The sequence below is a fragment of the Cnephaeus nilssonii genome (genome assembly GCF_951640355.1).
Source record: "Cnephaeus nilssonii genome assembly, chromosome: 10".
Lineage (NCBI taxonomy): Eukaryota > Metazoa > Chordata > Mammalia > Chiroptera > Vespertilionidae > Cnephaeus > Cnephaeus nilssonii.
Window position 1 is genome coordinate 55,089,917 of NC_137081.1, and position 13,710 is coordinate 55,103,626.

At 40.8% G+C, this 13,710-nt stretch overlaps 1 protein-coding gene across 1 annotated transcript in view; it reads left to right on the top strand.

Annotated features, from left to right (window-relative positions):
- The window catches only part of PLA2R1 (phospholipase A2 receptor 1), a 108,460-nt gene that overhangs the window by 21,065 nt on the left and 73,685 nt on the right, over nucleotides 1-13,710 (top strand). The window contains 4 exon segments of the mRNA XM_079781872.1: nucleotides 1,563-1,736; nucleotides 10,330-10,503; nucleotides 12,376-12,489; nucleotides 13,110-13,253. Of these exon segments, the coding sequence (XP_079637998.1) occupies nucleotides 1,563-1,736; nucleotides 10,330-10,503; nucleotides 12,376-12,489; nucleotides 13,110-13,253 (606 nt within the window).

A 13,710-nucleotide genomic window follows, 5' to 3' on the forward strand; every position in this document is an offset into this window, starting at 1 on the left:
CAAGAAATGAGTAACGAGACGGGGCTAAAAACAAGTTATTTTCAGGACTCACTACAATGAAGCAAGTGCTACAAACCAGCTCTCCCAACAATCTACAGATCTAAGGGAGAACATGACATTTGGCTTTATGTTAACATTTTAGCTATACACCCACACTCACAGTGCATGCAGGGAAGAGCGAGTAGAAGGCAGGGACTGAAGCAAGAGGATGTGTCCTGAAGTACCAGTAGTCTCTAAAGAGCCTTAACCTCTAGGGTTGATGCAGGGTTAGTTCAGTCCAGCCCCTGCCAATGTGGGAAAGGGGTGGGTGTCTCCACAGCCAGCCTTTCCCTCCAGGACCTAGTGACTCAAGGGTGGCCCTGATCCCCCTCACCACAGAGAGCCCCAGGTGAGTCATGAAAAGCTGTCCTTTCCTGCTGAAGGCCAAGGGTGGCGGATTATTGAAAGGCTCTGGGAAAGCAGCCAGCAGGTACCTTGGCACTGCCATGTCTCCAAGATTACTGTAGAGGCCTCCCAGCTAGTTATCCCTCTTTGCCCCCTCCCTGCACGGGTTCTGTTTGTCATATGGCACCCAGATTTTCTTTAAAAATGGAAATCTGCTCATGTGACTTTCTCATCCAAAACCCAATAGTGACTTCCCACTACACTCAGAGTAAAGGGCAAAGTTCATAATGTGGCAGAGCTGGCCTCTGTGAGCTGACACTCTCCACTTCCCTGCCCCCACCTCCCATCCCTCCTGCGTGGCCCTCTGCATTCATCCCACACAAGTCTTGTTGCAAATCATATTTGCTGTTCCTTCTGCCAGATAACCCTTTTCCAAATACTTGTACACTTGCTTCACCCAGTTCTTATTCAGAGAGGCCTTCACTAGCCACCTGATCCAAAATAGTGCCCCTTCTCTCTCTCTCTATTTCTCTATTTCTTTCTCTATTTCTCTCTCTCTCTCTCTCTCTCTCTCTCTCTCTCTCTACACACACACACACACACACACAGTCATTCTGTCTTCCTACCCCTATCTTGTTTTTCATCATGGTACTTATCACTACCTGAAATTATGTTTACTTGTGTATTTGTTTTCTTTTTGTCTCTCCCTTATGAACAGAAACTCCTTATGAAAGGGAACTTTTGCCAGTCTGTTCACTGTTACATCGTCAGTGCTCAGCACATTAAATGCTCAATAAATATTTGTTGGATGAATAAATTAATGAAGGCCTGTTAAGCTCTTGATTTTCAGATGTTGATCACTGATATAGGTGATATTTTAAAGTAAAATCTCCATTAAAATTTCCTTCTCATTCTTTCACAAATGTGTTTGCTGCCATAGTAGTGCACCATAGTGAATACCCAATGATATAAACATGTGCACACACCATTGTGAACCCACACTCAGCCTTGCACACTTACACTCACTGGACAGTGGAGTCCTGAGGGTTCTCTGTGGTCTAGCAAGAGTTTTGCCCACTGTAGGTTTCAGTTATGAAAAAAATGCATTCACTCTATGATAGTTTCCAAAGATGAAGCTGGCATAATACTTATTTGACTTTGTCCTTTTCTTCTCCTAGATTTGTATACACTCAAAGGGAACGCCCACGGGACACCATGCATGTTTCCCTTCCAGTATAACCACCAGTGGCATCACGAATGCACCAGGGAAGGGCGGGAAGACAACTTGCTGTGGTGTGCCACGACCAGCCGATACGAAAGAGACGAAAAGTGGGGATTTTGCCCAGATCCCAGTAAGAGTGAATCTCCTCTTCCCGCTCTGTCATGAATGAATCAAGGATGATTGGGAAGTTACCTGTATCTAAAGGAAAGCACAGGGATTGATATACTGAAGTCTGAATAAGCACTCTGATTCCATTTATCCAGACTTGATTCTGTGTTTGTTTTTTGCCTTGAAAGGACAATCCTGGTGTCTATTCCTTTTCCTTTACATTCGAAAGATGTTAATTAGCCATTCTTCATTAAGCTTAGTGTATAAGGATGCTTTAACCAGAATCAAATGATCATATTCTGTGATCTCATTAACCCCAGCTTCTGGCAAAATACTTAAAAACAAACCTGAGCGTGTATAAAGCTCAGTTATCCTTTCAGTCCACTCTCTTTCATGAGGTGTCTTAATTTCTCCAAGTCCAGACTGCTTGTCTTGCCATCATCAAGTCCAGGCATCAGCTGGGCCCTTGACGACCTTTTTAAAATGGCAGTTGTTCTCATTATTTCTCCACTATGTGTTCTCATCTTGATTCCCTTTTCTTATTACTCGATTTCTAGGTATAACCTCAAAATCTTTTCCTTTCGTAACTTGACTTTCAAGGTCCAGTGACATTTGCAATATTCTAACTTTTTTTTATCAGTTAGTACTTTACTAATTTATTTAATTTACATAAAATGTTTACAATGGTTCTTAAGTATTGGGTAATATTTATATATATCTTCTACTTTCTATATTCAATTTCCTTCACCTTGGTTCCTGCAAGTCAGAGTATCTACACTAATAAAAAAGTAAGATGCAAATTGACCACACCTTTGCGACACCCACCAGCCAATCAGGAGTGAGTATACAAATTAACCCAACAAAGCTAGCGTTCTGCACTGCCCCAGCCGCTCTGGGCCTCTGGGCAGAGTGGGAAGGCAGAAAGGTGGTTCTGGCTGGAGTGAAGGTGGTGCTGGCAGCCAGGGGAAGGAAGGCCCATTCTTGCACGAATCTTCATGCATCGGGCCTCTAGTAGTTTTTATAATCTCCTCATCTTCTATGCCTACCTTCCCCTCCCCACATGTAATAAAATACAGCAAATAATTTTGAAACAAAAGCAAACTGAAGAGATTAACTCCAAATAATCTGATAGATAAGTTATCTGTAGAATTGTTTTGTGACCTAAGAGCCAGTATGGCTTAGGGAATAAGAAAGAGTTTAGGTGTTGAAATCAGACAGACCAATATTGGAATCCTTCCTCCCAATGATGAGATCTTAAGTCTCAGTTTCCTGCCACAAAATGGAGAGAATAGCAGTACTATTAGGATTATTGAGAGGAACCAGTTAGATGATGCATCTAAGGCACTTACCATAGGACCTGGCAAATGATAAGCCATCATCATCATCATCATCATCATCATCATCATTATTTTCATCAGCAAACCTAACTTATTCTTTCAGCATGCACTCTGAACCAATAACCCTTCCTCTTTATTGTCTGTCAACAGCACTAAAGTAGGTAAGCATAGTGGTGAATACCAAGAGGATTAGGACTTAAGACCCTCCCTTCAAAGAACTTGGCATCTAGATGTAAGACAGATTTGCTCTGTGCTAGAAAATGCAGACTATAGTTGATATGATAGTCTAGAACCACCTGGGGGAGAGTTAAAAATGCATATCCTAGCCCCCTCCCAGAGACACAGTGGGTCCAATGTGTGGTACCCAAGCATCTGCATTTTTGACAAGTGCCCAAGGTGATCCTGCTGCAGATAACTCTTCATCAGACAAAAATAATATGGAGGTGATTCTATGCAACATACATCAATATACTAGGGTGGTCTGAAGACATTAAACAATCAATATGGTATGGGCTATTGACCAGTCCGAGTGGAGACTTTAAGGTGGGAGTTAGGAGTCCCAGACTCCTGCTGCTGGTATTAACCCCTTAGCTGCTGGATTGTGAGGAGATAAGGGGGAGAGGGAAGTGCAAAGGAGACTAGGGTAGCAAAGGACACTCAAGCAGCTCAGGACAGCAGCTTAACAACTAGCATGAAAGTATTTCATACTGAAAATACTGTCAGATCATCAGCCTTTTCTATCTGAATCTGAATGCTTGCATGCAGGTATATGTGCATGTAATCCCTACATTCCTTGGGTTCTTGCATTAGATGTCATATTGTTTGTATCAGCTTCTCTTCCCATTTCCATCCTTAATACATTTCCTTATTAAAAATAAACCAATACCAAAAAATTTAACATGTATTTCACATGATCTTAATAGTAGGGACTTTGGAGCGCGGAGGGTAATCCTCACCAGAGGATATTTTTCCATTGATTTTTTAAAGAGTGGAAGGGAAGGGAAGAGACGGAGAGATAGAGAAGCATCGATGTGAGAAAGACACATCAATTGGTTGCCTCCTGCATGTAACTGAGGTATGTGCCCTTGACCGGAATCAAACCCAGAACCCTTCAGTCTGCAGGCCGATGTTCTATCCACTGAGCCAAACTGGATAGGGTGGGACTTGTTTTTGTTTAACTACAATATTCTCCTTGAGGTTCTGCAAAGAACACTATCACCATCCTTTGTCACTTTTAACCAATTATGATTTCCCAGGCGGAAGCCTGAGCTTAGTGATGCTCTGGGCTTCTCACTCACAAGACTATCTATTTGTTTAGCTTCCTACAGCTCAAAGCTTCCTCTGCTTTACAGCCTGCCAGGTTCCAGCTCTCCTGACCTTTACCACGACCAGCAGAGAGAATGTTTATTTGTACAGTGCTGAATTACAGTACCAGTGTTCTTCCTTTCTTGTTATTTTTGGTTCCTGTGCAGAGTTTGGGTTTTGAATAGTATTTCTACCCAACATAACTCAAAGTGATGTGTTAGAGACTGAAATTTGAGTCAACTTATAGCTCTTTCAGTGGGGTCAACAAATGGGTAAGACAGAGAAGAGTGAGTGGAATAAAGTAAAGATTTGTACTTTTGTATCTCCTCTTTCTTACATGGATTTTCTTTTTAGTATCTCAATGTAAAATGTTGCTGCTTTTTTTAAAAAGTCGATAGTAAGAGAGCAAAATTTAAGTGTAGCATTAATAAACACAAACACACTAGCAGTGAAGGGTGTGATCAAACATCTGTCACTATAGGTCTTCAGGAACAAGGATGGCATATAGGAGCAGGCAACAGTAGGTTTGCAGTTGTGAGTACACAAAACACAGCTTATTCTTGTATTATTATTTATTAATTATTGTATTATTTTCCATACAAACCTACTTTTGCACACCCCTGTATAGGAATCTCTCTGGGTTTCTTTCAAGGCAATTTGTGTCATACTAGTCCCTCTTGGTTGCATATCATACACAGCTGGAAAGTCATGCAGTTAGTTTGATACATTTTTAGGATATCAACCTCTGGAATTATTTGAGTGCCCTTGAACTTGGCTATGTATGAAGTCTGGTGTGGGGAGGACAACTTTCCCCCATGAGGCCTGCCAGGTAAAGCCTTTATAATTGCTTATGATCAGGCTTAAAAATGTACTTGTAGGTTTTTAACCAGGAGTTGGACTCTCATTAGTAAGGACAGACTTGGAGGATAAAGGGGAAAGTGCGGTGTTAATTAGGATCGAAACTTTCTGACATGCATAGATAAGTTCATTGCAGATACAGATTTGGAAGAGAAAACGAAGCATTCAGGTTGGGACATGTTATATGTGAATCAAGCCTGTGAAAATGTGGACTAGGCAGTTAGACATGAAGGTCTCTATACATTTGAAAGTTATTGGGAAGGGGTTTATGGGAATGGGTGAAATATTCTAGAGCAGGTATAAAATAAAAAGGAAGGGATTTATGGGAATGGGTGAAATAGTCTAGAGCATGTATAAAATAAAAAGGAAGGAGACTCAGGGCCAAGTCTTAAGACCTAAACATTTAGTTTAAGTAGAACCAGTAAAGGAGAAGAGGTGGCCAAAGAGGTAGAAGGGTCACGAGGCATGTGAAGTCAAGAAAATAGAGTATATTGGCAAGGAGAGGGAGGGTGCTCAAATGCTGCTGAAGGGCCTGATTTGACAAGGTCTGAAAGGAAGTGTTTTCTGGATTTGGCAATATGGAAGTCATTGATGGCCTTGACAAGATATCTTCTAGTTGCCAGATTGAGTGGATTAACGGGTAAATGGGAAAATGGAAAAGGAGGGAACACTGTCCAAGTCATTCTTTGCAGGCTGGACTGACCCTCTGAGGCCATTATTACCCTGATGCCAAAAGCAGACAAGGATGTTACAAGAAAAGAAAGCTACAGACCAACATTTCTTATGAATATCAATGCAAAAATCTTCAACAAAGTATAGCAAACAGAACTCAACAACATATAAAAAGAATTGTTGTACACTATGACCAAGAGGAATTTATCCCAAGAATGCAAGATTGGTTTAAAGTCCAAACCAATTAAAGTAATACCCATATCAATAAGATAAAGGTCAAAAACCACATGATCATCTACTGATACAGAAAACATTTGACAAAATTTCCACACTTTCATGAACACACACACACACACACACACACACACACACAAATATCCCTAGGAATAGAATGGAATGTCAAGTGATAAGGAGAATCTATTTTTAAAAACAAACCCACAAACAACATACTTAATGATAAAAGACTGAATGCTTTCTCCCTAAGATCAGGAGCAAGATAATACAGCAGGGACAATGGCAAAGCTGTGTCCTTAAGGAAGAAAAATAAGACACATTAATAGACAAGGAGGAGTGGCTACATCTCAGTCATAATCTATGATAAAATCAGTGCTGACAGCTGAAACTGGTTTGGCTTGGTGGATAGAGCGTCGGCCTGCGGACTGAAAGGTCCCAGGTTCGATTCCGGTCAAGGGCACGTACCTTGGTTGCGGGCACATCCCCAGTAGGGGTTGTGCAAGAGGCAGCTGATCGATGTTTCTCTATCATCGATGTTTCTAACTCTCTATCCCTCTCTCTTCCTCTCTGTGAAAAATCAATAAAATATATTTAAAAAAAATCAGTGCTGACAGAAATATACCTTAGTTCATTACAAGAAAGGTGTATTTTCAAAGGAGGAAAATCACTTATTTATAGCATCATGGCAAAAGATTTTGGTAATTTTTCCCCAAATAGTAGGAGATTCAAATATATATATACAACACAGTTGCCTCCCTCAAGGGATCATATAAAGACAACTAAAGGTACAAAGAAATATAACATAATTCTAGCCCTTATATTTGAATGTTTCAAGATAAATATGGGTTAGACACCAGCCTTCCATCTTGCATTTTCAGTGCCTTGGGAAGGGAGATTATATATGAAGAAGCAAATGAATAGATGCAAGGACCCTAGGCCAAGATGTGAGTCTGTGCCAAGTGGCTCCCCAGGGAGCAGTCTCTGAGGCAAAGATGAACCTTCAGGAGGTTTGTTGGGGGGTTGTTCTCTGGATCAACACCTGTGGAAATGAAGGGAAGAGAGCAAGATTGGAATGCAGGCTGGACTGACCCTCTGAGGTGTCCTCAAGGTGGATGTGCCCCGTGTTGGGAAGAGAGAGGACTTCCTGCCCTGCACTGCTTAATCAGGGTTAGCCGGTTGCCTTTGGGAAGGGAGAGTGACATCAGGCAAAGAAACTCTTCAGCCAAGGCAGTCCTTGAGTCGAGAGATCTCTCCTGGCATCTGGGGAAATAAGGCCTTCCGTCCTGAAGGGAGAGCAGGGTAGCACATCACAGCACCCTGGTCCAGGGTGGCATTTCCATTCCACTTGTTACACTACAACCTCCCAGTAAGATTCGTGGAGTGACTGGCACACAGCCCACGTAGAGAAACGGAGAAAGGGCTGTGTCTGCCTGTACAAAAGAAGAAATTCTTACATTTTAGTTAAAACCAAATGAACTTGTTAGGAGAATATGGACACCTTTTGCAAACATTTGATTGGAAGTTTCCTTTTGATTAACCTTAAGGTTTTGCACAGATAATCCAAAACCAAGGGAAATCGAAGAAAACCGAGCTATGTCATTTGCGCACAGACGGGATCACTGGCAAGCCTCTCACTTAACTGTTTAAGCCTTAAACTTTAAGGTATAGAATTCAATCAGGTTACTACAAAAGGCTGTGTCCGCATAGCTCCATCTCTGTCTTATTGAGAGGACAAAACGAGGATAAGATCAATTGAAGTGTCCTCTAGACTCTAGACCTTTTCTTATGGCCGCGGCCCAGAGGCTTATAATTAAGACTTGTAGAATCTTTACCCCGGGCAGGAGTTGTCTCCGTCCCATTCCCAGGGCTTCTGACATCCTCTCCCTACAACTCCCCTTCTCACATCTTACTAACCTTCTAGTACAAAAGGCTACTCAGACCTGCCCTCCTGGGAAGTGCTTTGAATTTTTCTTTTAAGCTGGTGTTTGCTTCATGCACCATCTGCCTGAAAATCAGGAATGTGTTTAATGCGAGTTCCTGACCTCCTGATTCAGAAAACAAGGAATCTGCCGGTTTTTTACAAGCTGGCTAAATGATTGTTATGCACACTTTCATTGTAAACGTCCTCCTGCTCCTCCCTCATAGCCTCAGCTGTCACAGGGTGAACTCCTGTCTGATAATGCGAGTGTGCTGTCCAGCTGGGGATGGCCTAGCATTTTTAACTGAAAACAATCTCTCAGGACTCAGACATTTCAGCCACCCAAGCAAGATGGTGCCTGAAAATGTCCTTCCTTTCTCTTCCTTTTCTACAGTTGTTTTACTTGGTAGACTTGTTTTCTACCCTCCTACAACCTTGCATCTTTCTATAAATACATGTATCAGTCAAGAAACTCTTCAGACAACTTTGGATGTATAAGTGCTTTGATAACTTATGGTCAACCAACACAGTTCTGGGGAAAGCATGTGGCAAACAGACATGGAACAAACTTTCCACATTCGCAAGGATATCTAACTATTACAGTGGGAAAAAGAAAGCAAACAAAAAAGAATTCATTGTCAGATAAGTTTGAAGTATACTGAAATAAAGTTAAGCTCTTTCTTTACTTCTTAGAGCCTTTGAGATGCTGTCCCAATTTCTCCTTCAGGGACGTAAGCACAGGTGACCAAGGGTGCCTCAACCAGTCTCTAAACTGACACGTACAACCCAAGGTACTTACTTAATATTGACCGAGCATAAATTACACAAGAGACAGACATGCAATGCACGAATCACTCACGATTTATTTACCAGAGTCCTGGTAGTTTCCAGACCTCGGCAGGCCACCCGGAAATCCGCGCCGACAGACACACACACTGGACGTTAGACGTTGCAGTTGCAGCTCGGCGTCTTGCTTGAGGCCTCAGTTTCCGGCTCACTGTTTGGACTCACAGTCCACGGCAGAGCTTGGGCAGATTGCAGGAAGGGGGGTGGAAAATGACCGTCTGTGGAGAAGCAGAGCAGGCCTCTTTGATCTTCCTCTGGTGCTTCCTCTTTTTATGTGCCTAGATAAAAGTCTTCAGTGTGTCTTATCAGCGGGTCCCAGGAACCTTGCATATCTAGTTTTACATATGGAAAACAGATCACTTTACTTTTTTTTCTACATACAGGTCACTCAGAAATGTTTAATCAACCTGTTTACATTACATTCAATACTTTTTAACATCATATTTTAATATCACACTGTAATTCCACATTTTAATACTTTTTCTATATTATTCTTATCACTATTACTATAACAGATGCGAATGTACATTATGAGTTTCTTAGAGAAGGCTACCTACACAGGCGTGAGGTCCTGGATTTCCCTGGGGAGCTCTTGAAGTTGTACTATTCTGCGGCTCACACTTGAGGAAAGGCTGTTTTAGCAGATTGCTGTCCATCACTTACACTCATGCTGTAGCATGGGTCACATTTTCTACATTGGGAAATTTTTGGCTGAGTTTGATTTCAGGTAATTATTGTAGCTGCTTAGTTCACCTTGGGTTTTAGCAAAAGCATCCAAATTAGGTTTTCATTTTCAATAAATTTCAGATTTCAGATCCACATTTTATACTTTATTAAATTTACTTTTAAACATACTATGCAATTGTTGGTCAATGTTTTATAAGTGCTTTTCTTCCCTTTGGCTGAAAGAACTTTATAAAATTAAATATCAGTTTTCCTGTTCTCAGTGTTTATGTGAAAACTGTGTTCTCTATAAACTCATATTTCAACTGTATCCCTTTCATTTCCTCTAACATTTTGGTTTTGGCGAGGGAAGCCTTTTGAAATCACGCTTGCATCTACCACAAATAAACCTTTACGGTCACACAGCTTTCAGTATAAAGCTCTAAATGACTGCTTTTTAAAGAACTCAGGTGTTATTTTCATAAATCCTTCATTTCTATCTCCTTCTCTTAAAAATGGCATCTATTCTTTCCCCAAAAAGGATCAGAGCTTCTTTATTGATAATTTCTAGAAGTTCCTTTAAATCTTGAAAGAGTATAACCATAAAGTACCAATGGGATACAAATGCAGATTTCATCCTAGAGACCTAATCAGGAATCAATAAAGTACAGAAGTTTTAGAGGCTGCAGTTTGGAATCATTCCATTTCAAATTCCTCTTAGAAGTATATTGCCCTATAGAGAAAAATATTACAGCTAATGGTTTGATGGCTTTTGTTTCTAGCATCGGCAGAGATGGGTTGCGATGCTGTCTGGGAGAAGGATCTCAATTCACACATTTGCTACCAATTCAACCTGCTTTCTTCTCTCTCCTGGAGCGAGGCACATGCATCATGCCAGATGCAAGGTGGTGCTTTACTAAGTATTGCAGATGAGGCTGAAGAAAGTTTCATAAGGAGTAAGTAGGACATTGATATTGATACAATTTAAATGATTGTTAACAATTACGTCCACATATGCAAAGATATATTCTGGGGAGGAAAAGTTCCATGGGAAATATTTTTTGTTTATTAATATGGTCCAAATTCACACCCAGGCCATTCCATTTGGCACCCAGTGTTCCTTATTTTCTCACCCTTGTAGAAGAGAAGCTGAGGCCCAAGCAAGGGACTCAGAGCTTATAGCTAAAGCAAGTGGATCTGGGAGACTTGGACATTAGGTACAAATCCCTGCTCTGCTAGAGATCTTAGCTATTCAGTTCCCATGCACCAGGCCTTTAGTTAATAATAATACTTACCTCTTGGCGATATGGATTACATGTTATAATGCATGTGAAATCTTAGAGAAGTGCCTGGTACACACAACAAACATTCGTGTGTTAACCATTTAAGAACCATGCACACAGTTTGGTATTATACTCTGGAGCTAACAACATAGCATAGACCTTGAGTTTTCAAGGCAAATTGGGACATGTAGCTGCCCTATTTACAACTCTTATCTGTCAGGGTCTCAGTCTCGGGCAGGGCTCCTAAACCTGGTGCAAAAAAAATTGGGTTCCAAAGCAGATGAACCATAAGAGAACAAGGCTCTCCTTTATAGATGAAAAGATTAAATGGGAAAAGAAGGTAAAATATGGATGATGGATGGAAACTAGACTTTTGGTGGTGAGCATGCAATAACAGACAGATACCAAATTGTAAAATTTATATACTATATTAACCAATGTTACATAAATAAATAAATAAATAAGATTAAGTGGCAATATTTGAAAGTGTCACAAAATTAGTCACTTTCACTAAATGTTTCTCACACTGTCTCCCCAACCACCATATTTTATAGTACAAGTAGTACATGTTTATTCTAGAATAATTTTTTTTAAATTCAAGTGCACAAAAAGGGAAAAAAAACAAGAAAGATTTCCATTAATTCTTCAATTTTGATTTGAAGATCAAAACATGTGTCAATGCACATGTTTATACATAGCATTTATAACCAAAATGGCGTCGACTTAAAACCTGAGGGGCTGTGGTGCAGTGGTTAGGAAGGAGTAGGGGCCACAGAGCCAGCCTGACCGAAACACTTCTCACCCCAAGTTGAATAATCGTTCGCTTCATGCATGGCCCTTGCGTTCCAACCTGCTACGGATCCCTCTGGGTCCTCTGGTCACTTGGATCTAGACTCCTCAGCTGGAGTCCTGAGTCTCCAAGCTGAAGTCTCCAGTCACATGTGGGGAGCAAAGAAAGACTTTCTGGGTGTGGCCCTGGATACTTCCCCATCACCCTCTGTAACCCTGAGTGCACACAAATGAAATGGTCTCAAAGTCGTCACCATGCACTCGGATGGATTGACAACCACTGAGAGGCAGCATCTCTAGATGCTTACACACTTCTCAGTGAGCCTCCAGGATACTGATTGTTTCTCAAGACAAGGAGAGGCTGGCTTCTTCTTCTTCTTCTTTTTTTTTTAATATTTTTATTGATTTCAGAGAGGAAGGGAGAGGGAGAGAGAGAGAGACACATCAATGATGAGAGAGAGTCATTGATTGGCTGCCTCCTGCATGCCCCCTACTGGGGATCTAGTCTGCAACTCTAGTGCCCTGACTGGGAATCGAACTGTGACCTCCTGGTTCTTGGGTCGATGCTCAATCACTGAGCCACGCCAGCTGGACAAGGCTGGCTTCTTTACTCTGAAGCACCAGAGTGGGGTTAGTAGCACTTAAACCCTTTCTGTCATTGACTGGTGTTAATTTATGACTCTGTGCTCCAGGAATAGAAAAACAAGAAAGAAACGTAACATTGATCTTCTTAAAACTAATTTCTCTTCATTTCAGAGCACTTAAGGGGTGAAGCAGTGGAGGTGTGGATGGGTCTGAACCAGCTGGATGAACATGCTGGCTGGCAGTGGTCCGACAGAACCCCGCTCAGCCATCTGAACTGGAACCCAGGTACCCACGGCATTTTATTTACCTTCAATAGGTGGCATCATCCCGCAGCCTGAAACAGCAGTATTTCCCACATATACCTGGTATATGTGCTGTTAAAACAATTGCATGGAGAGTATTCAAAATTAACTCGAAGATAAAAATAACTAATATTTAAATATTTTAAGTAGATTATTTGAAAATATCACTTAGCACTTACCCCCATATGAAATGTAAAAATTCTTTTGAAAGTGGCTTACAAAAATGTTAAGCCTGACTTAATTCCTGTAAGGCTTTTCCAGACAAGAAAATGGAGGCCAAAAAGGTAAGCTGTGTATTTAGCCAAGGTTGCAAGAAGATCTGGGTCAGAGCCAAGATTCTAGTCAGCTGTTTTAAAAATAGCCACAAAGAGCAAAACATTTCTCTGCTTTAACACAATAAAATCCACTATTGCCAACTTTGGAAAATCATTTCATTGTCATGTCTGGACTTCAACTGCAAAATCACAAATATAAGGTCTTAAAGGATTTACCGTATATGTCAAAGAGAAGGGATGTCTCCTGGATGCTAAGGCTACATTTCAATACAGATTAAACTAACTGCTTTTGCTTCTAACATGAAATACACAAACACTGTATTTTCAGAAATAAGTTTTGAGCCATTTGTTGAATATCGCTGTGGGACATTTAATCCATTTATGCCAAATGCCTGGAGAGTTCGGGACTGTGAGGCCACCTTACCTTACGTCTGTAAAAAATACTTAAATCACTCTGATCAGGAAGTAGTGGGTAAGTGTTTTCATTTTGAGTTCCTCTTATGAGTTGCTTACTTGTCCTTTCAATATAGTCAAAGTCCTCCATTTTTGCTAATAACTCATAATTTAAACTTAGCTAAGGCTAGTTTTGTATTTGTAGGAATAAAAATGTATAACAAGATAATATTTGTTATTCTAAAGCAAGCACGTCAAACTCGCAGCCCTCGAGTCACATGCGACCCACAACAAATATTTTTGCGGCCCAGCCAATATAACAGTATGTAAGAAATGTTTTAACAAAAATTTTGTAACTTAATTTTTACAATATCCTGTTGTACATAATTATTAATAACGAACTACAACGTTCGCTAATGACTGAATACTATAATCGTGTTGCATTCATTTCCCTTACGCGCCTTACACGCAGGCGCACCATTTCTCTCCACTAATACTAGCAGCAAATATTTTAGCAGCCGATTGCCGTGTCATTA